The 26,997-nt window shown below is 40.5% G+C and overlaps 1 protein-coding gene across 6 annotated transcripts in view; it reads left to right on the forward strand.

Moving 5' to 3' along the window:
* Positions 1 to 26,997, forward strand: part of Rad9b (RAD9 checkpoint clamp component B) — a 53,721-nt gene that overhangs the window by 799 nt on the left and 25,925 nt on the right. For 5 of the 6 annotated variants that reach the window (XM_013503653.1, XM_013503654.1, XM_005403154.2 and 2 more), the window contains exons 2-9: positions 2,712 to 2,782; positions 4,097 to 4,246; positions 4,452 to 4,566; positions 10,760 to 10,859; positions 14,802 to 14,908; positions 24,804 to 24,910; positions 24,992 to 25,056; positions 25,591 to 25,713. In XM_013503653.1, coding sequence (XP_013359107.1) covers positions 2,712 to 2,782; positions 4,097 to 4,246; positions 4,452 to 4,566; positions 10,760 to 10,859; positions 14,802 to 14,908; positions 24,804 to 24,910; positions 24,992 to 25,056; positions 25,591 to 25,713 — 838 coding nt within the window. The remainder of the gene's footprint in view (positions 1 to 2,711; positions 2,783 to 4,096; positions 4,247 to 4,451; positions 4,567 to 10,759; positions 10,860 to 14,801; positions 14,909 to 24,803; positions 24,911 to 24,991; positions 25,057 to 25,590; positions 25,714 to 26,997) is intronic. The other variant, XM_013503655.1, reaches the window with a different exon arrangement.

The following is a 26,997-nucleotide window of genomic DNA, read 5'->3' on the forward strand; positions in this document are numbered from 1 at the left end:
TGAACTTGGCAGTTCCTTTTATTTAAGCATAGCATTGAGTATGGGTGGTGTCCATGCGATGAGTTGTACCATAGACATCAAACTTGCGGTGGCCAGGACTTGTGGGGAGGAACTGGGAGAACAAAATGGGTGGACAGTAAAAGTATTTACATGCCCCGTAAAAGTCATAAACTGTATTTTTAATGCCATATTCTACCATTCTTAGATATATGACCTTCAGATTAGCCACTAAATCACTTTGGAGGTCAGTTTCCTCATCTGTAAAATGGGACTAGTAATAGCACCTTAATTAATAAGGTTTGTTGTAGGCATCAAATAGGAATGAATGTAAAGGTGAATGTAATAAATGTAATAACAGGAGTAAGCGACACTATTTTTATTGTAAATAGTACTCTAAAACTTGAGGTTGGGCCTGGCATGGTGGTGGGACCTGGCGTGGTGGTGCACACCTGTAATCCCGGCACTTGGGAGGCTGAGGCAGGAGGATCTTTGCAAGCTTGAGGGCAACCTGGGCTACCAAGTGAGCTCAAGGCCGGCCTGAACTGCATAGGGAGACCTTATCTCAAAAAACCCCAAAAACAAAAAAACCAGGGCTGGGGATTTAGCTTAGTGGCACAGCGCCTGCCTGGCAAGCGCGACGTCATGAGTTCAATTCCTGGTACCGGCAAAAAACCAAAAACAAAACAAAACAAACCCTGGAGGTTAATCTGGAAAATATTTAGAAAAGCAGAAGTTTCCTACAGATTATGAGCTGAAAACGATCACTGAATGTATTTTGTAGCTGGCTTCCCCTGTGTTGAGGACAAATTGGGACAGAATTAACGAGCAGGAAAGGGACTCGAGCTCTCTGTGGTTGCATGTTCTCGAGTACTAGGACGTTCTCTTCTGCAGTGTGTACCTTGTTTGCAATAAGCAATTATTTGTGTGATTAAGTCTGTTTCCCTCCTAGACTGTAAATGCTCTGAGGGCAGGAGCTGAACCTGTCTGTTCTTTGCTGTAACCCTGTTGCATTTGGTTATACTTGAACGTAGTCGGTACTTCGTAAATGTTCATTGGATGAATGGAAAGTCTGCATTAGTCCAGCAAAAACTGAACATAAACTGGGGAAATGACTCTAATTTTAAAAAATATTCATTTAGGTCATCCCATCTTCCTCAGAATACATACTTGTGATTTTTAAGCATTGTAATCTGATTTTACGTTCTGTAATTTCTTCTCAAATTTTATACTTCTCGATGGATTGAAATGCCCATCCAGCACAGTATCCAATACTATTTGTCATGATTTTACTTAGTCACAATTCATAAGAACATCATTGGTGTCCTCCTAGGTCAGACAGTATTTCATCTAGCCCTTAGCCTGTCTGTGTTTAATAGGAAGGTCTGGCAGCTTCCTTGCTGACATCTGGCATCTTCAAAGATACTTTCAAACATCAAAGATGCATTTTGAATACCCTTAGTTTTTCTCTCATAACTTGTTTTGACATTTCCATCTAACTTATTAAAACATTTAAAATATCCTTTCCATGCATTTCCCATATTTTTTTTTTGGCAGTTACATTTATTTGAACCAAGTTTTAGAGCACATTATTATGGAAATTGGCCTTTCAGGATAGTTCCACATAACTGCAGACAAATAGAAGGGTTTTGTTGCTTTTATTATATACGCTGATTCTCTAAACTTACCGAGCCCTTGCTGTGCATCTAATATGTTGCTAAGGATACTACATTGTATTTTTGTTTGAACCCGAGGCCTTGCATACGCTAGGAAGGTGTTCTTAACACTGAGCCTCAACCCTATACTGTATTTCTTAAAGTAGTGTAGCATTAGTCTGTAAAGTGCAGTACAGATCAGCGTAATTATTTCTCTCTTACATATATTCAATTGAAGAATCTGTCCCTTAATATTTCTGCTAAAATGTACTAAACCCAAAAGCCAAACAGCATATTATTTAATACCAGAAATTATCCTGATATATGCAGGAAAAGGGATTAGAAAGCATTATTTCCAGATCTGTTGCGCTGAATTTTTTTTTTTTTTTTCTCTTTTTGAGACAGGGTCTTGCAGTGCATGCAGTTCAAGCTGCCCTTGAGCTCACTTTGTGGCCCAAGCTGGGCTTGAACTCTCAAGGATCCTCCTGCCTCAGCATCCCCAGTGCTGGGATTACAGGCGTGCGCCACCATGCCTGGCTAGTGCACTGAATAAATTTGATAAGTTTAACATATTGAGATGAACTCATATCTTCATTTTGCTTTACATTTGCTCTAAGAAATCTTGACACAAAACGGAACTTGAGATCATTATATTAAACATATTGGAAGCCAAAAGAGAGGTTGAATATTATTATAGTATACAAAACCCATGCATCAGAGGGAATGGTAGAAACATACTGAACTGTGTGTTGCAAAATAGGCCAGAAAGTTTAGGAAGAATGTTTGCCAACAATTTCCAAATACCAGTAGCAGGTTGATAAGTAGTATCTACAATACCAAAAGCCCCTATTTCCTTATCCGGGAATTTGACCTGCAGAGCAGGAATAGATTCTTCAACTAAAGAAGCAACTGAAGAATTTGACCTGCAGGAACAAATTGTTCCGTATAGCCCACTGTTCTTTTTGAATTTATATTGAGTCCTCCACTTGCTGAAGTAGTTCTGTGGTTTGTTTTTATTGCTAGAAAGAATGTAAACAGCATCTTTCTTTTTCTCTGCAGTATTTGGGAAAGCGATCCAAGCTCTGTCACGAGTGAGTGAAGAGCTGTGGCTAGACCCATCAGAAAAAGGTGTAAGTAAGAACGTTAAGTAATAGGCTGTGTATTCAGGCAAGAGAAGGTGTTCAAAGATCTTATTCCTGATTGAATATTAACCAGGATATTCAGAAATTACAGTTACCCCTTTCATTGTTCACCTTTATTTTACATATCAGAATGTACTTAGAGCATAATGAATTTGAAAATCATGCAGACACCAGGTGTGGTGGCACATGCCTATAATCTCAGCACTTGAGAGGCTGAGGCAGGAGGATCATTGCGAGTTTGAGACCAGCCTGGTCTACAAAGTGAGCTCAAGGCCAGCCTGAACTACATAGCTAGACCCCGTCTCAAAAAGACCAAAAAAGAAAAAAAAAAAAAAAAAAATCATGCAGATAAATTGGCGTAAGCCAGAAATCAGAAATTGGTAGTCAAGAAAAATATTTGGGGACTTTTTTTTAGGAACTAGAGGTATAGCTCAGTGGTAAATTGTGTTACCACTTAGCAATCACAAGGCCTTGATTCATTCTCCAATACCCTCTCCACCCAAAACTGAGATAATTTCTAATCTTTAAAAATTGAGCCAGGCGTGGTGGAGCATACCTGTAATCCCAGCACTTGGGAAGCTGAGGCAGGAGAATCTCTGAGAGTTCGAGATTAGCCTGGGCTACAAAGTGAGTTTAAGGCCAACCTGAACTGCAAAGTGAAACCCTGTCTCAAAAAGACAAGATAGGGGCTGGGGATTTAGCTCAGCGGCACAGCGCCTGCCTGGCAAGCGCAAGGTCGTGAGTTCGGTTCCCGGTACTGGAAAAAAAAAACCTAAAACAAAAACTTAAAAAAATCCAAAAAGACAAGATAAAACAAAACAAAACAAACCACCTTGAGAAAGTCCACATGAAAATGAATTTCCTGCTTTTCTTAAAATTCAAAAGACTTAAAAAAAAAAAAAAAAAAAAAAAGACAATTTTCGGCTTATGTTCCCAAATAGAATTTAGTTGGTTTCATCTTAGTAATGTTTTTTCTCCATTACAAGGGTGTGAGACAGCCAACTTCCTGTAGCTTCTTTGTGGCATTTCCTGCGTTAAAGTTAAGATCCTTATAGGCACTTATAATTTCAAAATGCAAGGTTTTAGGTTTAAAACATATGTATGCAATGTAGATATGTACCCATATGCATGTATAGCTATGTGCAAATTTCATATACTTTGTATAGTGTAGTCTGTGGTTAACATCCCATGGTCTTATTTGAACATATTTAACTATGACATTAAACATATTGAAATTTAAAACATTAAACTGTCACTTAAAGAAAGTTGACTCTGGCCTAAATAACTATCTTATTTTTCAAGCTTGCTCTAAGATCTATAAATTCTTCTTCATCGGCATATGGATATGTCCTGTTCTCTTCTATGTTTTTTGAACATTATCAATGGTCAACCTCGAAGAAAATAAATGACAATGGCAAGTCGGTGTGTTTAAATTGCAAATTGGGAATGAAGGTAAATATAAGTGACATGGGTTCTCTGTAATATGGGAGAGATGTTTGTTATATGAGATATAACATATTTCATACTTCCCAATTTAAATGGCATGCAGGACAAGTATGTTTACTGATGAATACATGTACTTCTCACTTGTTAGTTTAAAAAAAAATAAACAACTATATCGTGTGTTCTTCATATGTATAATATAATTGTGTTGCAGTCAATTCTACCCATCTTTAGAGGTCTGAATTCCTTTGAAAGAAATGTAGAGATGTGCAAAATATTCACCGGATCTGACAAGTGCAAAGTAGTTATTCAGTTCTTCTGCAGACATGGTAGGTATAATTCAAGTGGCTTAAAATATTGTTTTTTCTTCTAAATATTTTTCACGTTTGAAATATTCAAACCCCCTATCAATACTTTGCATAGCATTATTGTTTAGGATTTGTGTAGGTTATTTGGTAAGGTAGTTGTATTATCTTACCTGTCTCTGTAGAAGGATTTGATTTTTATTTATTTATTTAATTGTCTTCTGTTTTTAGTCTTTTTGAGATAGGGTCTCCTTATGCGGTTCAGGTTGGCCGTGCGCTCACTTTGTAGCCCAGGCTGGCCTTGAACTCGCAAGGATCCTCCTGCCTCAGCCTCCAGAGTGTTGGGATTATGCCCAGTTTAAGTTGACTGTTCTAAAATGAACTAGTTGCTTGATAATATTTTGTAGGAGTGCTTTGTGTGTGTTGGTTTTACCACAAATGTCCATAGATAAGAACAGAAAATAAAAATGTCCGCTGGTGTTGAAAGTAGTCTAGAAGGCAGATCTTATCAAATCTGGGACTGAGAGAAGCATGATGATGACCCCCAGTTATAGAACTGGCAAGACACAGCCTGGATTTGAATCCGGGCCCAGAAGAGAGAGTGCCAAAGACTACATTCATTCTCTCTGCTACCCCAAGCTGTCAGACAGATTTCTTTTTCTTTCCTTTTTTTCTTTTTCTTTTTCTTTTTTCTTTCTTTCTTTCTTTCTTTCTTTCTTTCTTTCTTTCTTTCTTTCTTTCTTTCTTTCTTTCTTTCTTTTTCTTTTCTTTTTGAGACAAGGTCTCACTGTGCCGTTCAGGCTGGCCTTGAGCTCACTTTGTAGCCCAGGCTGGCCTCGAACTCGCAAGGATTCTCCTGCCTCAGCCTCCCAACTGCTGGGATTACAGATGTACACCACTACGCCTGGCTCAGACAGATTTCTTGACTCCCAGCATTTCAAACTAGATGCTAAAGTGGTATGCTCATAGGCCCTTTACACTCTTAAACACACATGTGTGATTCAGAGCATGGGCTCTAGAGGCCACTGAGTTTAAGGTGAAATCCAGTTCTTTGCTCCTCCTTAGTGAGATGCTGGGCACATTATATCTATGCTGCCCTTTCCTAATATGGAAACAAGCATAGTGTTAGTATCTGTCTCCTCGGGATTTTCTAAGGATTCAGTGAGTTATTCCTGTATTTAGAAGATTGCCTGCACATTCTGTAAGTATGGGCCCTCCTTATACATCCTATGATTGCAGCTCTTTTCTTTGAAGTTAACAGTAGAATTTTATGCTTTCCAAAATCTTACTAGGTGTAATGATACACACCTGTAATTCCAGTACTCTAGGAGGCTGAGGCAGGAGAGCCACAAATTTGAACCCAGTTTAGGCATTTAGCAAGACTGTGTCAAAAAATAAAAAAGCACTGTGACTATAGCTCAATGTAGAGATCCTAGATTCAATCTTCTTCTTCTTCTTTTTTTTTTTTTGTCTTTTTGAGACAGGGTCTCGCTGTGCAGTTCAGGCTGGCCTGGAGCTCACTTTGTAGCCTAGGCTGGCCTCGAACTCTCAGTGATCCTCCTGCCTCAGCCTCCCGAGTGCTGGGATTACAGGCGTGAGCCACCATGCCTGGCCCTAGATTCAATCTTCAATACTTGTGATATTGATCCAAATCTTTCTTGTAGTTAAATGGCCTTATAGAAGGTTAACTTATTATAATTTATCTTATATTTCTTAATTTTATCTTACATTTATCTTAATAATATATTTTTATTTCTGTGTACATTGTAATCCTTACATTTTCTTACAAATAACCAATGACTTAGCATTATTTTTCCCATCCCTTAAATGTTATTTCATATAATAGGAGAGTCATGCGAAGACCATGACTGTCAGCACAGAAGCCTTCAGGTCCCATAGATGCGGTGCCTGACACACAGGGTGCGCTCACAGGTCACTGCTGATGCTACAGTTTTTTCCTCCCTTGCCTCCAGCTGGATATTTAGTCACCAAGTATTTAGTTTCTGAACTATCCACTGGCTTGATTGATGTCAAGTAAATATTTATGATCGGTTAATTTGTGGTAGTTTTTGTAGGATGTATGAATTTGGATGCTTTAGGTTACAAGTAGTAGAAGAAAAAAAAAAAAAAATTTAAAGCCAGAAAAGGATTCAAACTGGCTTCAACAATAAAGAGGAATATTGGCTCACGTAAACACAAAGCTTGAAGTTAGGTCATAGGCATGATTCAAGAAGGCTGCTTCTCTTTTTTTTGTTTTTTTTTCTTTGTCTTTTTGAGACAGGGTCTCGCTATGCAGTCCAGGCTGGCCTTGAGCGCACTTTGTAGCCCAGGCTGGTCTCGAATTTGCAATGATCCTCCTGCCTCAGCCTCCTGAGTGCTGGGATTATAGGCGTGGGCCACTATGCCTGGCTGTGTGGCTTCTCATTTTTAAAACCTTTCTTAGCTGTACTTTCCTCCACGTGTTTTATCCTGAAGGCAGCTTCACTTACAAACTTCAAAGGTGATTTCCAGCAGCAGTAGGGGCTAGGCACTTCTTTCTACCTCAGTGTCCACTGAACACAGTGCTGGGCTTCCCTCTGATAAGACCCACCTGAACTGAGCCTGGTGCCAAGGGGAATTCTGTTCTCTAACTGCCTTGTTCTGTCGCTGTATGTGGGCCCCATTCTGCAGCAGCGGGGAGTGGTAAGAGTGTACCAATTGGTTTGTGCCAGAGAGGCTCCAGGCCTGGGGCTGGAAGTAGTCCGTCCCACCCGCACGTCATGGCTGCTACACACTGGGGAAAGGACGGCTCAGGAAGGAGGAGGAGGTCGGGCGTAGAGGCGGCTACGGTAACTGTGAGGTAGTCATGCTTTCCAAAACTGTGTGTGTTTACAGCAGATCATGCCTGTGACTTTACGTTAATCTGGTGGAGTAATATTGTTCAAGTTTAGTTGAGAAACGTCACCTGAGCAGAGATAACCAGTTAGCTGCTAGAAATAAAGATTTGGAATTTGGGAAGACATTAAGGGTAGTGAAGTAAATTTGGCTGTCTTCATTGGTAGAAATCTTTTGCCAAGCCAGGCATGGTGGCGCACGCCTGTAATCCGAGCCCTTGGGAGTCTGAGGCAGGAGAACTGCCATGAGTTCGAGGCCAGCCTGGGCTACAGAGTGTTTCCTTTCTTATCCTCCCTCCTTCCCTACGTGTCTCAGAGAAAAAAAAGAAAGAGAACCATTGCCAAAACATGAGCCTCCAAGAAGAACTAGCCTCTGGATCTCACATAATCAGCATCTGGAACTGTGATTTCTTAGATTGTTTAATACCTGTTCATAGAAAAAAGAATGATTTCTGTCATTTATGTAATTAAGAGCAAGATTCATCCGAAATATTTTACCCATATATTGCTAGTGCCACTAAACCTCCACGGTTCCTTTTGCACTGGCCTCAGAGTTTCTAAGAATAAATCAGTAACGGGCATGGTGGCACACACTTGTAATTCCAGCTACTTGGAAGGCTGAGACAGGGGGATTGCAAATTCAAGCCTAACCTGGGCAACTTAGTAAGTCTCTTTCAAAATAAAAAATAAAAAGGGCACAGGGCTGGGGATTTAGCTCAGCGGCACAGCACCTGCCTGGCAAGTGCAAAGTCATGAGTTCGATTCCCGGTACCGGAAAGCAAACAAAAAAATAAAAAAATAAAAAGGGCTGGGTTTGTAGTTCAGTCCAGAGACCAGGTGTTCAATCTCTAGCACTGAAAGAAAAGTGAGCCAGGGAATTGTCCCTGGAGAATGTTACATATAGACAACCTACTGATAAATGGTAAGTTCTATCTGAGCTTAGGGAGACAGACACCCAGCAAAGAGGGGTTGTGAAGGAGGGTGCACTTCATTAAGATAAAAAAAAAAACTCTTGAATCTTTTTCTTTTTTTTCTTTTTTTTTTTTTTGTCTTTTTTGAAACAGGGTTTCACTATGCAATTGAGCTTGCCTTTTTATTTTTTATTTTATTTTATTTTTTTTTTGAGTTTGCCCTAGAACTCACTTTGTAGCCCAGGCTACCCTGGAACTTGCAGTGATGCTCCTGCCTCAGCCTTCTGAATGCTAGGGTTATAGGCATGTGCCCCATGTCCAGCCTACAACTGATTCATGCATGTATATTCATAAGGTGAATGAAAAGCGTTAGACCCAAGGTCTCAAATTTTTGTCAAAAAGCGCATGTGCTAATGACTTACAAGAGTTTTAAAATTCCTTCAATGAGTTTGATTCCCAGTACCAAAAAAAAAAAAAAAAAAAAAAAAAAGTACTTGCCATACTGAATGCATTTCAGCATTTGGTCATATTTGGTCACACAAACCCACAAAGGACAAATCCTTAGAAAAAAAAAAAAATCCTTCAAATTCCTGTCCTTGTGGCCAGGGATATAGCTCAGTGGCACAGTGCCTGCCTGGCAAGTGCAAGGTCCTGAGTTCGATTCCTGGTGCAAAAAAAATTCCTGTCTTGTCTCTGAGGAATCACACAGCCAAAAAACCATAGGCAGCCATCCCAAATTTCCCTCCAATTGGAGTGATTCCAGAAGTCAGAGCCTTCCCCACCTCCTCAGAGCTGACAGAAAGAGAAGCTGGCAGCACCCTAAATGTACAGAAGGGTGGTGATGGCCTCTGAAATTCCAAATCGCAGGAATGTAATATTCCTATAGTAACGGTTGTTCCTGAGATGTACTGCTTCAGGCTCTGAGGGGTCTCGACCCACTGAGCCAAGTCCCAGGGTGGCAAGCGGAATTCCACCACGGCAGTGGGTATCCTGTGGCCAGCATGGTCTTCAGCGTGCCCCCTGGCCTGACCGGCTGCAGGGCACCAGGCTCTTGTTACTGTTCTGTGAGTCTGTGTCTGTAAGGAGCTTGTACCGGAATTTAACTCTTCTACATTACAAAGTCTTTTCAGTTCAGCTCATATTTATTTTTTCCTGCAAGATGGAGCCTTTTTCATGTTACCCAGGGTGGCCCCAAACTCCTAGTCTCAGAAGATTCTCCTGAGTAGCTGGGACTATAGGTGTGCACCACCATACCTGGACTTGGCTTATTTATTTTATCTTTTTGAGGCAGGGTCTCACTATGCAGTTCAGGCTGGCCTTGAACTCACTTTGTAGCTCAGGCTGGCCTCGAACTCACGGTGATCCTCCTGCCTCAGCCTCCCGAGTGCTGGGATTACAGGCTTATGCCATCATGCCCATCTTATTTAATGTTTTAAAATAAGACTTTTCTTCTTTCTTTCCCTTTCCTCTCTCCTTCCCTCACTCTCTTCCTTCTCACCTTCCTTTCTTTTCATCTTTCTTTTTGCAGTACTCAGGGCTGAACCCAGGGCCTCACACACACTAGGCAAGTGCTGTACCACTGAGTTATACCCCTGAGCCTTTTTATTTTATTTTAAGATGGGTTCTTGGTAACTTTTTCAAGCTGTTTCAAACTTGTGATCCTCCTGCCTCAGCCTTCAGAGCATCTGGGATTATGGGAAAGAAGTAAATTCTGGTGAAGACACTTTATCTCTTTAAAGTGATAAGTACCTTGTGTAGTAGTAGTAAAGTTAACCAAGGGAACCAAAGGAAGTGACCAAGGGAAAAAAAAAGATGTAAAAAATTTTATGCCATTTGCACACTATCAAGGAAGAGTATTGTTGAACCCGGAGAACAACAAAAACTACAACGAAGTATATTGGGCCAGATTCCTTGAAAAATGGTACAGTGAGTGGTACTTGGGCAAGTGAGCCAAAGCGGGGAGGGGAGGGGAGGGGAGAGGCTGAACAGTGGCGTCACTAGGACTTTCTAAGAGGAAGGAACGGTGTGAGCAAAGGGGGAAGCATTAACAGAACAGATGCGGGTATAACTGCCAAAAGTCCTATCTAGGAAGATCAGCCCTGCATAGGAGGCTCTAAAGCAGAATTCTAGCGGTGTGCTGCGGGGTGCACGGTCACTGTTTTATGAAGAGTTTGAGAAACCGCTGTCTTTCAAAGGAATTCTGGCGCTCCTCTGCCTGTTGGTCACAGAGTGACATGTTGCTTGGTGTCCACTAGGGAGCGCTAACATTTCACTGAGGAATAGTGCGGCTCCATACTACATGAACCTTCCAGAGAGTAAATGTTACTGTGTTTATTATTTTAACTTGGCTGTGAAATTTAAACGCTTTTAAAATCTGCACATTTTTCACTTAAAATTAATAACTTCAGTTTTGATATTTTTATTCTTTTTAAGGTATTAAAAAAACTCATAATCTATGTTTCCAAGAAAGTCGGCCTGTGCAAGTTAATTTTACAAAGAATATGTGTTGCAATACTCTAATGATTCAGCCAAGGTAATGAATACTCTGTTGTGTATTTTTCATTTTCTGGATATGGAAGGGTCTCGGGAAAACTTAGTGCTGAAAAGCTTTTCAGTTACAGGTTTTTTTCTTTATAAAACCAAAACTTGACTTAGAGAAATCATCTTACAAGTTCAAGAGGGAAACCTTGAAAAAGATAATAGTAGATAGTACCTGCCTAGCCAGGTGTGGTGGCACACACCTGTAATCCCAGCACTTGGGAGGCTGAAGCAGGAGGATCTTGCAAGTTCAAGACCAGCCTGGGCTACAAAGTGAGCTCAAGGCCAGCCTGAACTGCATAGCGAGACCCTGTCTCAAAAAGGACTAAAAAACAAAAAAAAGATAGTACCTCCTTAATGGGAGCAATAAAAATTTAGTGAAAAAAAAAAAAAAAACCCTTTTTTTTTTAATCAAGAAAGTTCTAAGCCGGGCATTGTGGCACATGCCTCTACTCCTAGCACTGGGGAGGCTGAGGCAGGAGGATCACTGCAAGTTCAAGGCCAGCCTGGGCTATGTAGTGAGTTCAAGTAGTATCAAGTGAGTATCAAGTAGTGAACTCACTACATGGTAAGACCCTGTCTCATAAAAACAAAAACAAAAAATTCTAAAAGTACTCCATTGGTGACTTTCTACACCAAACTCTATCAAGAGAGAAGAATATATGATCTTATAGCACTTTGCATTTGTATGGTACCTATCTGAATCTTAAAACACACAACCAGAGGGAATTTTAACAGCTCACTGACTTTCCAGGCTGGCCTTGAATTTGTGATCCTCCTGCCTCATCCTCCTGAATAACTGGGGTTATAGGTGTGCTCCACTGTGCTTGACTATTTTTAACGTTTTTAACATTTAACCTTTAGCAAGCTAACTTTATTCCTAATTATTAAATTTTTTCTTTAGATAATGAGTGAGGCATATTTGTCAGTGAAAGTGTACCCAATTTTTAGTTTAGCTGTATCACTAAACATTAATGAGCATTACTTTATAAGCCAAATTATATTTTTATGTTTTTTAATGAAAAAAGTCAGAATCTCAGTTATACAAGGAGTATATTAAATTTAAAAGCTTCTGCACAGCAAAACAAAACAAAACAAAAAACTAACACAGTGAAAAGACAACATACAGAATGGGGAAAAATTTTGACAGCTTGTCCTTGGAGCTCTCATATCTAGAATATATAAATAACTCAAAAAATTAGACCCACATCAATCAAAAAATGGGCAAGCAAAAGAATAGGCACTTCACAGAAGTACAATAAGTACATGAAGAAATGTTCAACATTGCTGGCCATTAGGAAAATGCAAATTAGAACAACACAGATTCCATCCTACCCCAGAAAGAATTGGCATCATCAAGAAATCAAATAAAACCAGGCGTGGTGGCACATGCCTGTAATCCCAGCACTCAGGAGGCTGAGGCAGCAGGATCCTTGTGAGTTTGAGACCAGCCTGGGCTACAAAGTGAGCTCAAGGCCAGCCCGAACTGCATAGCGAGACCCTGTCTCAAAAAACAAAAGCAAAAACAAAAATGTGGAGGTTCACTTCCTAGCTCACTGATGTGGCTGTTGGGAGTGCAACATCCATTTCTAAGCTCACACATGTGGTTTTTAGTAGGACCTACATGTGTGGGTCCATACATGGTCCCACATGTAGGTCCATACATGTGTGCCTGTCTCTTGGCTGCCTGTGAATCCTCACAAAGGGTAGCTGAGGGAAGCCACATCTTTTCTCTCTGTCTCTCTCTGTCCCTGTCTCTTTCTTTCTCTCCATCTCTCTTTTTTGTTTGTTTGTTTTTGTTGGTATTGGGGACTAAACTTAGGGCCTCATGCCCTTTAAGTAAGCAATCCAGTGTTGTACTACGTCCCTAGACCTCTTTATTTTATTTTGAGATTGAATTAAATTTCCTAGGCTGGCCTTGAACTTGCAGTCTTCCTGCCTCAGCCTCCTGATAGCTGGGATTACAAGCGTATGTCTTTATACCTGGCAAAGCCATAGTCTTGATATTCTAATCTCAGAATGGATATCTCATTACCTCTGCCACTTCTGTCCTTTTTAGAAGTGAACCTCTCATCCAGCCCACCCTTAAGGAGAATACCAGGAGGTGAGGATCACTGAGGGCCGTGTTATAGACTGTGTGACTCAGAGTCCTAGAAATAGAATTGCTGGGCCACACGAAGATACTGACTACTAAATTGCCGTGTAAAATTCGTATGAGTTTACATTCCCACCAAAAGTGTAGGCGAATTCTTCTAAGTAGAGGGTATAATCAATCCTTAAAAATTTTGCCAATCTAATAGGAAAAAATAATGTTATGTGATATTCTGTACTGTTGTATTTTCTTTCTTACTAGTAAGTTTGAGGATATAGTAACAATTTGTATTTGTCTTATTTTTTGAATTGCACATTCGTATTATCTTTTGTGTGTGTGTTTTTTGAGACAGGGTCTCGCTATGCAGTTCAGGCTGACCTTGAGCTCACTTTGTAGTCTGGCTGGCCTCAAACTCGCAATGATCCTCCTGCCTCAGCCTCCCAAGTGCAGGGATTATAGAAGTGTGCTACCTCATCCAGCTGTCATTTTGGGGGGGCAGAGTAGCAAGTTATTTGGCATCCTAGAGGTTGAGGGTAAGCTCTATGATACAGCATTTGCCTAGCATGTAAGAGACCCTGGGTTCAATCTCCAGCATCATGGAAAAAATAAATTATTTGGCCTCTTGTCTGACACCTTCCCCTTAGCAGTAGAAAAGTTTCCTTCTGAATTTGCTAGGTGTTCATGACATTTTGACATTAATAAACATTGCTAAGCTAATGTCTAGCATCATGTTAGCACCAAGATTGCGTTAATTCTAAAATTTCATTTTTATCTAGCAACATGTCAATTTCAAATGATGGCAGTACTTACAGTGCAACTTTAAAAAAGGACAAATAACTAAAAACAGGCAAAGGACTTTAATAGACATTTCCCCAAAGAAGATACACAGATGGCCAGCGAGCACATGGATACTGCTCAGCATCACTGGTCATTAGGGAATTGCAAATCAAACAACTTCAAGTCTGTGTGGTATGTGAGCTACACCTCGATAAAGTTGTTTTAAAGGAAGCCCTGCCAGAGGTGGTGGCACACACCTACAACACCAGCACCGAGGGGAGGGAGGTTGAGGCAGGAGGTTCACCGTGCGTTCAGGGCCAGGCTGGACAACATAGACCCCGTCTCAAAAACTGAAAGAAAAAAAGACGAAGCCTGGAATAAATGGCATGTGAGATGGCAAGGGAACGTTAAAAGTAATAGGTAATATGTAGTCCAGGAAAGTAACAAAAGGAGAGGAAATACAGGCAGCAGACTACCCTTCAAGTGAATCTCTGGCATAGTGCATCTCAGCTGTATTTAAACAGCTCCATTTTCTACTGTCTTCCTTTACAGTATCATCTTGGGCCAATTTTTAAAAAAAAATTTTAGCCGTGTGTGGTGGCGCACGCCTGTAATCCCAGCACTTGGGAGGCTGAGGCAGGAGAATTGCTGCGAGTCCAAGGCCAGCCTGGGGCTACAAAGTGAGCTCAAAGTCAGCCTCAACTGCATATTGAGACCCTGTCTCAAAAAGACCAAAAAAAAAAAAAAAATTTAAAAATACAGTGGACATGTAAAAACATAGATATAAGGATATTTGATTCTGATGTTTTGACTGCAGCTTTCACATGTTTTACTAAGGTTGTATTTTGCTGTTCTCTTGGCCTTCAAATGAAATTACAATTTAAGGATATACCATAAATATAGCAGTTTGTGTATAAGAAAGAAGATAGGGCTTTTAGGTAAAATTTTTCTAAACTCAGGCCAACTGGCCTGTTTGTATCCAGATTAAAGATTTGAGTCCCTCTTGAGAAGATTATGTCTTTCTGTTTGTCTTTCAAGTGATGTAAGGCTTTTCATTACATTTTGTAGATTACTGGCTGAGGCAATGGTTCTTTTTTCGTCGAATCAGGAGGAAGTTACTCTTGCTGTTTCTCCCCTGAATTTGTGCTTGAAGAGCTCTCGTGGGGAGTCATGGGGTAAGAACAGTCCCTGCTGTGGGAGTTAAGGGTGTGTGCTTCCTAGATGCCTCATTAGTAGTTATACAGCGCGTTAGCAATGTACTATTTATTTCTGCCTTAAAAGCAGTAGTGTATGGAAAGGTGATAAGCTTTTTATTATTGTATTACCCAGTAAGAGAGCCTAGAAATTCAACATCACTAGTAATTAAAATATTTGACTTTGAAACTCAGGTTAAAGGTAAGAGAATTTTTACTGAGGACGGTATATTTTCATTTTAGTTGCTAAGATCTATTTCTCACTTACCATCCTTTGTGCTTTACATAAAGAAAAACTAAGAGGCCAGCAATTTAATTGAGATGATCTTTGACTACGCAGGAAGAAAAAGCAACTTTGAATTAGAAATGTAAAATATTCCAGATGGGAACACATAGGGTAAAAATGTGAATACTCCTTAAGTCAGCTCTCTCAAGAGTTGTGTGGATGGGGCCAGAGGATATAACAGCGGCACAAGCGCCTTCCTGGCAAGTGCAAAATCCTGAGTTTGATTCCCAGGACAAAAAAAAGTTATGTGGATGGAATAGAGTTTTGATTTTTTTTTGAGATGGAGTCTTGCTATTCGCCTAGGTTGATCTCATACTCACGGGTTCCACCGGTCTCCCCACTCAGACTACAGGTGCCCATCACCGTGCCCAACTTGGAAGAGTTTTAGTGTCAGAAAAACTTAGTAGGAGCCCAGTTTGGTGGCCCGCGCCTGTAATCTCAGAACTCTGGGAGGCTGGTGCTCGAAGATGTAAGTTTGAGCCCAGCCTGGGCATTTTAGCAACTTTTTTTTTTTTTTTTTTGAGACAGGGTCCTGCCCACTGCACCCAGCCAGTTTAGCAATTTAGCAAGAGCCTGTCTCAAAAAACTTTTTTAAAGAGCTGGGGATAGCTCAGTGCATAGATCTTTGGTTTGATCCCCGGCACCACAAAACAAAACAGACTTGTTCTTTTTGGTACGACAAGCTGTTTAAAACTTTTTGCCGTTGCCTAATTTGTCTTTGGTGGTGGGAGTTAGCAGTAAAGAGACGATGTAAAGCAAAGAACTCCATGATTTTAAGGTGAAAAGCCGGTAGAACCAAGGCTTACATCAAGTCAGATGACTTCTGTAGTGGTGAGTGTATGCTAAGATCTGGCTTAAATGATTTGCATTGTGAATTCACGTGATCATAGCTGCTCTGTGGTCTAGGTACTGTTGTTGACTTCTGAAGAAGCTCAAGCACAGAGAAACTGTGTGACCTGCCTGGTGTCACACAGTCCGTAGGTGCCGGCTGAGGGTCTGAACACAGATAGTTGTCCCCCGGGTGCCAGCTTCTAAAGCTGTGTATTTCTTGCTTCCCTCGAGTCTCATGCGATGTTCTTTCTCGGCACTCAGCAGCACATGATCTGGAAAATACATGCTCAGCTAGGGAAAGGGTCTGTTTTTTGTTTCATCGTGTCATTTCTGAATAAAGATGTTCATTTAGTAACCAGTAAACACTGTCCCTTGTGAGTAGCTGTCTAATGAGTAGTTATAGTTATGTTGCCTGGGGATCCAACTGTTTGATCTTATTATAGAATTTCCTCTGTGCTAGCACACTGGGCGTGAAGTGAGCTGTCTTGCTTGAGATGAGTGTGTACTTAAGGTATTGTTGGGACATTTGAAAAATATATAGCACTTAACTTTTGTTCTTACTCTGTATATAATGCATGTCTGTGCAAGAAAATGAAAAATATTTTTAAAAGCATAAACAAAAAAGTTCACCTGAAATCCCAGTACCTAGAGATAAGCACGTTAGTAGTTTGGTTTATCGTCTTCTACACCTCAGATCAAAGAGCAGAAGATTGGTTGAGTGAAGGAAATGTTATGTGTGTGTATGTATGTAGATACATTCCAGCCTAGCTCTATGGGGATACATCATGGGTATTTATTGGAGTCATTTTGTACTGAAAAACTCGAAATACTACCCCCACATAAATAATTATGAAAGTATACTTACTGATATAGAAAAATATTCAGGATATATTATTGAATATATTAAAATGATATGTACAGTATAATTATATTTTCATTTAAATGCATACTTTATAAATATAAAATTATATATTAGGAAACAAAAATTCGGGCTGGGGATATAGCTCAGGGTTGGAGATATAGCTCAGTGGCACAAGCGCCTGCCCAGCAAGCATAAGGTCCTGAGTTCGATTACTGGTACCAAAAATTTAAAAAAAGCCAGGTATGGTGGCGCATGCCTATAATCCCAGCACTCAGGAGGCTGAGGCAGGAGAATCATTGTGAGTTCAAGACCAGTCTGAGGGCTGGGGATTTAGCTCAGCGGCAAAGCGCCTGCCTGGCAAGCGCAAAGTCGTGAGTTCAGTTCCCGGTACTGGAGAAAAACCAAAAAAAAAAAAAAAAAAAAAAAAAGACCAGTCTGAGCTACAAAGTGTGTTCAAGGCCAGCCTGAACTGCATAGCAAGACCCTGTCTCAAAAAGACAAAAACCAAACCAAACCAAAACAAAACAAAATTTAACACCTCATTAAGGAAGCCATAAGCCATGACCAAGTGTTATTTATTCCAAAATGTAAGGTTGGCTCAATACTACAATGTCTGTGAACATAAAATACTATATTAACAGTTCTAAGCAAAAAATGTATATGGTTATCTCCATAGTTGCTTTGAAAAAGACTTAGAAAGAGCATAACACCTATTCTTCTGAAGTATATAGGAACAGAGGGACAATTTCCTGACACAAAGAAAGCCTACATCTTACTTCACAGGAGCATGTTAGTGTCATTTCCAACAAGGTTGAAAACAAAGTATTTTTTTAGATTTTTTTTTTTTCCCAGTACCGGGAATCGAACTCACGACCTTGTGCTTGCCAGGCAGGCGCTTTGCTGCTGAGCTAAATCCCCAGCCCTGAAAACAAAGTATGATGTCCCTGCAGGGACAAAATTCCCAACACCCACAATTTAAAGGAGAGGAGGTTTATTTTGGCTTACGGTGTCAGACCCTGATTGACTGGCTCCAAGACAGAAACGGGGTGGCAGAGGGACCTGGTGGAGAAAAGGCTGCTCAACCTGCGCCAGACAGGAAGCAGAGAGCAAAGGGAGGAGCTGGGGATGACCTCCCCCAGTGCCACCTCCAGCCAGGCCTCCCCTCCTAACAGCACACTCAGCCAGGAGCTCCTCAGTGGGCCAGTCTGCTGATGAGTATAGTGTCCCCGCAGTCTACTCACCTTCCCAACACATGAGACTTTCGGGGGGCGTGTGAGATCTAAATCAGAGCATAAGGATGCTTCATCTCTCCCCACTTCTATTTCGTATTATACTAGTTATTGATGCAATTGGATAAGTCAATCAGAGTCACTAAAGAAAAAGTAGCACCATCCCCAACTGCAAGTGATACACTAGTACAGCCAGAAAACCCTAACAAGTCAATGATAAAACTGAAACAGTAATCCAGAGGTAGCGGGATGTAACACAAAACATGACAAAATCGAATAGTTTTCATGTACCTGAACAATATTCAAAGGACATAGTAGTGGGAAGCCTGTTTACAAGAGCAACAGAGAAGAACAGATACATTGGGATAAACAATAAATTTAATGTAAATCTGTCCATAGTATAAGGAAATTTTTTTTTTAGTGAGTCAATTAAAAAATCTTTATTTATGCTTCAAAGTTTAAAACCAAGACACTGGACAAGAAATCCACCCAGAAAGTCTTTTCCAAACTAATCATGTTTCCCTTTAGGCTCCCAACAGAGTGTATACAGGTCAGTCTCAATTAACAATCGCTGTAGTCCCTCCTATGCATGAGATTCTGCCCGGGCCACCTAAAATAGATTCTGAATAGTCTTGTACTCTAACTTCACTAACTGCCAAAGGTTTCTTAGATGCAAGCTCCTGACTAATTCCATTTTGGGGAAACAGTTTTACAGACATTAGGAGAAGCAGGCCTGTGTGATCCAATCCAGCATCCCTGGAAGATAACCTGCAAAGCAGATCAGCGCTCTGTCTCCTATCACAAATATATGAATGATCTACTTTGGGTCCAGGCCCAAGTCTGGGACCAGGCTGGCCAGCACAGGTAGCTATCCGAGGATCCTTCTTCAGCCTCAGAAACTGAGACTGAGAATGTACATTTATGAAAATTTCATCATGAAGATTCTCCAGCTCAACATTATGAGTTTTCATATGATTTCTTTCAAAGTCTGCAGCCAGCGCCTTCACTCCTAAGTGGACTTAGATCAGCATGCAGGCATGCATATAGTTGAACTTAACTTCAGAACAAAATATAAGGAAGGCAGACCATTACACCATTTCTTGGGGACCGCCCAGATCCTGGCCTGTCTCTATCTGTTACTTTTAAGCTCATTGTCTTCGCAGATGTCAAAGAAAGGCTGGGTTTGGCACTTAGAGGGACCGGTGTAAGGAAATATTGATGACTGATTAATGGCAGATCAAACAGACACAGATGTGAGAACAAGACCTTTTTTTTTTTTTTTTTGATTGTGCTGTAGATTGAACCCAGGGCCTTGTATGTACTAAACAGGTGCTCTGCACTAAGCTACACTACTAGCTTGAGAACAAGACTTGAATTTTTTTATTTTCTTTTTGGTCCTGGGACTCGAACTCAGGACCTTGTGCTTGTCAAGCAGGTGCTTATGCTGCTGAGCTATATACCCGGCCCCCAGAGAACAAGACTTTTAAAATAGAAATTTGCTTAGTTTAAGGGTTTGAAAGTAAAGTTTGATTTCCAAAACAATTGTCATTCACAATCCTGGTGTTATAAGATTATGTTAAAGTTATTTTAACCTATAAATGAATGGTATTTAAGTTATTAAACATGTAAATGAAAAAGAAAAGAACATAAGTGAATCAAAATTGTACTTTTATATCTTTCCTATTAGAAATTGTATTCATCTCAGACCAATTTAGGCAAGAACTCTGGTATCTAACATGTACAGTCTGGATCATGTGAAATGTACGTAAGGCAGGCTACACGTTGTTACGGAGTTCAAAAGGAAGGTGAAAAAGTCAGACCAAATTTCTCTTTTGAACAAAGGTACTTAAAAATAGTGTACAGATATTGTATATGGGAGGAGTGAGGTAGCAGGAAATAGGATGGGTTTGAGAGACCAAAAAAAATTACTATTATTATTATTATTTTGTCTTTTTGAGACAGGGTCTCACTATGCAGTTCAGGCTGGCCTTGAGCTCACTTTGTTGCCCAGGCTGGTCTCGAACTCGCAACAATCCTGCTTCAGCCTCCCCAGTGCTGGGATTACAGGCGTGCGCCACCATGCCCTGCTCTTTTTTCTTTTAAATTCATCCTTTTGTTTTTAAAAACAACTTTATTGAGATATTACTCACATACCATACAATTGAAAGTATGTGATTCATTTTTAGTGTACATAAATGTGTGTAACCACCATCCACTTTAGAATATTTAAGTTTAGAGTCTTTTAGAATATTTAATCACCCCCCAGAAGAAACCCCATTTCCATTAGCAGTCACTTCTCATTTCTTCCCAGCTCAGCCCTAGGTGGCTGCTAGTCCACTTTCTATCTCTGTGGCTTGTCTCTCCTAGGATACTTCATATATATGGAATCATTCAACATAGGGCCTTTTACATCTACGTTCCTTCACTTACTGCAGAGTTTTTTTTATTTTTTTGTTGGGTACCAGGAATTGAACTCAGGATCTTGTGCTTGCCAGGCAGGTGCTGTGCCCCTGAGCTATATCCCTGGCCCAGTGCATGGTTTTTAAGATTGTTGCATGTTGTAGTATTTATCAGTATGTACTTCATTTCTTTTTATTGTGGAATAATATCCCTTTGAATGGATATGCCACATTTTATTCTTTCACCATTTGATAGGCGTTTTGACTCTTTCACTTTTGCGGTCTTAGTAGTAATGCTACTATGCACATTCATTTATGAGTGTTTTGTGGACATATGTTTTCATTTATGCTGGCCATATACTTAGGAGTGTAATTGCTAAGTCTTGCAGTAACACTATGTTTAGCATTTTGAAAACATGCCAACCTATTTTCAATGACAGTGGCACTGTTTTCAGTAGTGGGGACTGAACCCAGGAGGTTGCATGTGCTAGGCATTCAACCCCTGAGCTACATCCACAGCCTTTTTCATTTTCTGAGACAGGGTCATACCAAGTTGCTCAGGCTGACCTTGAACTTTTGACCCTCCTGCCTCGTCTTCCAGCGTAGCTGCGATTATAAATGTGTGCATCACACGCAGCTCTGAGTGTCTCCTTCCCTTTTCTGCCAGCAGCGTTTGCGGGTTCCAATTCTCCGCGTCCTGCACAGTGCTTGCTATTGTCTGCCTTTGGCTTACGGCCAGCCTACTGGTGCAAGGTAGCCTCTCATTGTGGGTTTCATTTGCATTTTCCTAAGGACTACCGAAGCTGAGCATCTTTTCGTGTGCTTATTGGTCCTTTCGTGTATCTCTGGAGAAATGTCTGTTCAAGTCCCTTTTCCTTTTTTCGCTTGGGTTGCCTTTTGAATATTCTGTGTATATATGATTTGCAAATAGTTCCTCCAATTCCATTGGTTATGTTTTCTTTCCTTCCCACTCCCTTCTTTCCTCCTTCCTTCCTCTTTTGTGGTGCTGAGAATTGGTGGTAGGGCCTCACATGTTAGGCAAGCATTGTACCACTGAGCTATATCCCCATTCCTGTTAAAATCTCTGCTTTAGAAGGATCTTGCCCAAGTGCACAGGCTGACCCTGAACGTGGAATCCTCTTGTCTTAGCCTCCTGAGTAGCTGGGATTACAAGCATGTACCGTTGCTCCCAGCTCTTGTTATTTTTTCTTTTTTTAAAAAGAAATTGTTTTTAAAATTTTGAGACAGAGTCTCGCTATGTAGTTCAGCCTGGACTTAAATTCACTATGTACCCCAGGCTGGCCTAGAACTCATGGCAATCCCCCTGCCTCAGCCTCCCAAGTGCTGCAATTACAGGCATGTAACCATACCTGGCTCTTTTTACTTTCTTGGGAGATTATTTGAAGCACAGATTTAAAAATTTTGATGAAACCCAGCTTATCTGTTTTTCCTTTGTTGTTTATACTTTTGGTGCATAATTAATTTTTTATTTTTATTTTTTATTATTATTTTTTTTCATAATTAATTTTTTAAATCAGAAAAGATTGTGTAGCTGAGCATGGTAGTGCAGACCTGTACTTGCAGCACTATGGGAGCCTGAGGATGGCAAGTTCCAAGGCAGCCCGGACAAGTTATTGAGTTAGCAAGATTCTGGGGTACTCAAAATAAAAAATGGGCTGGGGGAGCTGGGGATTTAGCTCAGTGGCACAGTGCCTTCCTGGCAAGCGCAAGGTCGTGAGTTCGATTCCCGGTACTGGAAAAAAAAAAAAAAAACCAAATAAAAAGTTGGCTGCTCATATAGCTCAGTGTGAAGGCCCTGGGTTAAATGCCTGGTAAAATAAATGAATAAATGTATGTGTAATAAAGGGCATAGCATCTGTATCTTTGATATCTTGGAATGTACTTGGAAAGTTCCAAATGTCAGGGTTTGCTATAGTAATAAATCATTGAAAAAAATCCAGGTTCAATAATCTCTTACTGAACAGAAGGCATTAGATACTCTGGGCATGGTTGCACATATAATCCCAGAACTTGGGAGGCTGAGGCAGGAGGATTGCCGTCAGCTCAAGGCCAGCCTGGACTACATAGCAAGACCCTGTCTCGAACAAACAAACAAACAAACAAAAAGAAGGCATAGATATGAAATTTACCTGTTTGAGAAAACAGAATATTAGAAATTTTTATACATGTAATGTATTTCAATTATTATGAATAAATACATGCTCCTTAGTGGATTTCTTTTTCTGGTACTGGGAATTGAACTCAGGACCTCATGCTTGCCAGGCATAGAATATTAGAAATCATAATGTGTATTTTTAAGGATTATTTTCAACTATGCCACAAAAACACAAAATAAAAGTGGTTAGTATGATTATTTCATGTTCGTCACATCATCAGGCTTTTTCAGTCTTGTCCCTCTGCTGTCTTTATTTAGTTATTTATTTATTTTTGTCTTTTTTGAGGCAGGGTCTCACTCTGAAGTTCAGGCTGGCCTCAAACTCATAAAGATCCTCCTGCCTCAGCCTCCTGAGTGCTGAGATTATAGGCATGTGCCACCACACCCACTGTCTTTTTTTTTGTCTGCCATCTTTAATAAGTGGCTTATACCTCATAGTCCATATCCATATTCATAGCACCACTACATGGCAGCCACAGAATGAAAAGTCAGATGTCATGAACTCAGGAATGGACAAAGAAAAGATGCTGTATTCTACAGGGAATAGGGGGATATTATTCAGCCACAAAAAAGAGTAAGCCCTGATATATGCTGCAGTGTGGTTGCCCTGGAAGCACCGTGCTGAGGAAAAGAATCGAGAACAAGAGGACACATATTATGTGGCTTCACACGTGGGAAATATCCAGAATAGCTCCATCTGGCGTGCAGAAAACAGATGAGTAACTGCTGGCTGTGGGACGAAGGGGCTGGGGAGCAAACCTGACTGCCCAAGGTGTGGGGTTTCCTTCTGAGGTGATGAAAATGTTTAGTAGCTACTGGTGATGGTTGCACCCTCTTGTGAATATAGTAAAAACCACTTAGTTGTTACTTAAAATGATGAGTGTTGGGTAAATGAATTATATCTCAATTTAAAATTTTTTAAATTCACTTTATTTTTTTCCCCTGGTACCGGGAATCGAACTCACAACCTTGCGCTTGCCAGGCAAGCTCTGTGCCACTGAGCTAAATCCCCAACCCCTAAAATTCACCTTTAAACCAGGTTTTACAATTTAGTGTAATACATTCTATTTTATCTCTTACTCTGTTTTTTGTTAATTTTGGGTGGGGGTTAATTTTTTAAGTTTTTTTTGGAAACAAAATTGAATATAATTAATAAAATATAATATCCTGGTTACATGTAAACTATATTTACAGTAATTCTCTTTAGAACAAACCAGGGTTTATGATACTCTGGTTATTAATTGCTTATAACAAGCTACCTCCAGACAGGGGCGTAGGACAGTAATTCATCACGTCCTAGGTTCCCTCTGGGGGCTGATGCGACTTAGCTAGCAGTTCTCACATGGGGTCCCTTGCGCAGGTGTAGTTAATGGCAGGGCGGGAATCACCTGAGAGATGACCATGACACCCACACACGGTTCACACTTGATGCAGGGAGCTCAGTTGAGCTGTGACCCGCAGTGCCTGCCCGCAGTTAGCCTGTAGTGTGCTCTGCACCTCCTATGCATGATGCGGAGTTACAAGGGGGAGCGTTGTAGGTGACAGGAAGTGGAGACTGCCAGTCTCTTCAAGTCTGGGCCCGGAAACTGGCTGAGATCACCTTGCAGGGGCAAACAGAAACACCGAAACAACACCCAGGATTTGGAGGCAGATGTATATTATGTGGACAGGCTGTGATCGGGATCAGGCCCTGATCTCCGGTGGTCTAGGGCTTCTATGGGACAAGCAAGCAGGCAGTACAGAGGCAGAATGGCTCCTCAATCAGGGATTGGTTCTTACAGTGTGCGTCCCAGTGACCAGCCGTTTCTAAGAAACAAAAGTAACAGGAACTGTAACCGGAACAGTAACCCAGGCAACTCACAGACTGAAGTACACTGGCCGGAGTGGGGCATCTTCTGCTACGCTATTGGCCAGCTCAGTCACAGAGCCCACCCAGACTCAGGGGCGGGGACATAGACTTAGACCCCTGCTCTCAGGGAGGGACTCTGAGAGAACTTGTGCTATTTTTAACCTCCTACTTATATTTTTGCATGAAAATTTTAAAAATACCTCTGGTAGTTACTTTATTTTTCATTCTCCTATAACATTTAACAGATTTGACCGATTCTGTGTACAGCGAGATGCTTATTGACCCAGATGAGTTTGACTTCTTTCAGATTGGGTTGGATACGGAAATAACATTTTGCTCCAAAGAACTGAAGGTAAACATATTGGTGTCAAATTCAAATTTTCGCCAGTAGTTTTTAATAAAGACTTTAAATTGTTTTCTTTTCTTCCTTCAGGGGATGCTGATATTTTCAGAAGCTACACGTGTTCCTATATCCATTCATTTTGATTTTCCTGGGAAGTAGGTCCTTGACAACTGTTCTGAGTTTCTTCTTGTTTGTTTGTTTTTTAAGAGCAGGATATATTTATTGAGAGTAAGAAAGCGTCTGAGAGAGAGACACAGAAGGGGACCTGAGTGGGTTGCCCTCTTTTTGTTTTAGATAATAAAACTCTAAATTGTGGTGAAATTAATTTACACATCTCAGGAATTCCTTAACTTTACTAGCAACAGTTATCAAACTAAATTTTGAAAAGATGCCATTACATGGCATTTTTTAATTGGTAACTTGATTGAGAAAGATACATTCTTCGGCAGAATGAAACATGTATAAATTTGAATAAATTGCCTAATTAGAAAATTATACACGGTTTAAGCAAGTTAAATCTCTATAAAACTATGATACTTTTACCTCTTAGGATTGTGTTAATTTAAGACAATACAGAAAAGACATGTACTCATACCGTTCCTTTGTACACCAGAATTATTATCGCTTTCTAATGTGTCCCTAATGTCCATCAGAAAATGAGTGTCACTTTCCTCTGACTGCCTTCTTAGACCCGTGGCTGTGAGTATTGTTGATATGCTCCTGGAAGGTAACTTCATTTTGTCTACGTTAGCTGACGACCCGAGCGGGGCATGTTCCCCGCAGTCACTGTATCTCTCCCAAGGAGGAAAAAGGTAAGGCGCCTTTAACTTTGTTACTGGCTGGGAAAGCCACTGCCAGCTTTCTGTGAGACGTTTCGGTGGCTTTCGCTGGGGAAATAACAGGAATGAAACATAGCAGAAGTTTTTTTTTTTGTCTTTTCTTCCGGTACCAGGAATCGAACTCACGACCTTGCCCTTGCCAGGCAGGCGCTGTGCCGCTGAGCTAAATCCCCAGCCCCACATAGCACAAATTTTGACTGAATCTGAAAGACTTAAGATCAAACTATAACGTAAAAAACCTCACTAGTCTTCTATATCTGCTCTTTCTCTTCTAACCAGAATCTAACAGGGCAGTCTGGTTTATCTTTGTTATTACTCAAAGTGTGTTTTCACTTTTCAGTTGTTTTTTAAGAGTGCTAGACTGTTAAGTTTCATAAGAAAGTCTGTGTTTGGTGCCTGCAACTCCTTCTCAGATGTAGGACAGCCGTTCATTTTCTTTCTTTCTTTTTTTAATTTATTTTTGTTGTTGTTGTTGTTGAAAGTTTCTCTTCCTTGTCTTTTTTATTAATAAAATTTTTGGGAAAGGTATGTTTTATTGTAAAGTAACAGAGCTACTATGGGAAATTTGGAAAATATAGAAAAGTACAAAGAAGAAAATAAAACCCATCTACAACTGCATCACCCAGAGACAGCTGCTATCAACATTTTAGCTCACTGTATTTCTTTCAGACTTTTTACTTTACATATAATTATATTTGAAAACAAGATTGGAGCTGGGTGAAGGGTACATCCCCGTAATCCCAGCTAATCTGAAGGCTGAGGCAGGAGGCTCATAAATCTGACAACTGAGTGAGACCTTGTCTGAAAGTGAAATAAATAAAATAAAAGGTCTGTGGGTGTAGTTCAGTTGTAGAGCACTTGCCCAACATGCCTAAGACCCTGGGAACCATCTTTAGTACCACAAAAAAGAAAAATGAAAAAATTCAAGATTGGGATCCCATGTCACTTTATATCCTGAGTTTCCCTATAAAATATATTTTATTTTACTGGGCCTATTCCAGTATCACTGATTTTGATTTAAAGACAAAAGTTTTCATGGCCTCATAACATTCTGTCATGCAGACGTCTAGTGATTTGCTTAGCTTTTCCCTCGCCTGACCCCATTCCCGTGTTACCTACGTGGGGTGTGCTGCCCGTGCACTGAGTTACTTTACTGGAAGATACGAATCCACTGAGGGAATTTTTTTGTTTGTCTGTTTTGAGACGGGGTCTCGCTGTGCAGTTCAGGCTGGCCTTGAGCTCACTGTGTAGCCCACG

The sequence above is a fragment of the Chinchilla lanigera genome, unplaced genomic scaffold (genome assembly GCF_000276665.1).
Source record: "Chinchilla lanigera isolate Chin_1 unplaced genomic scaffold, ChiLan1.0 scaffold00081, whole genome shotgun sequence".
Lineage (NCBI taxonomy): Eukaryota > Metazoa > Chordata > Mammalia > Rodentia > Chinchillidae > Chinchilla > Chinchilla lanigera.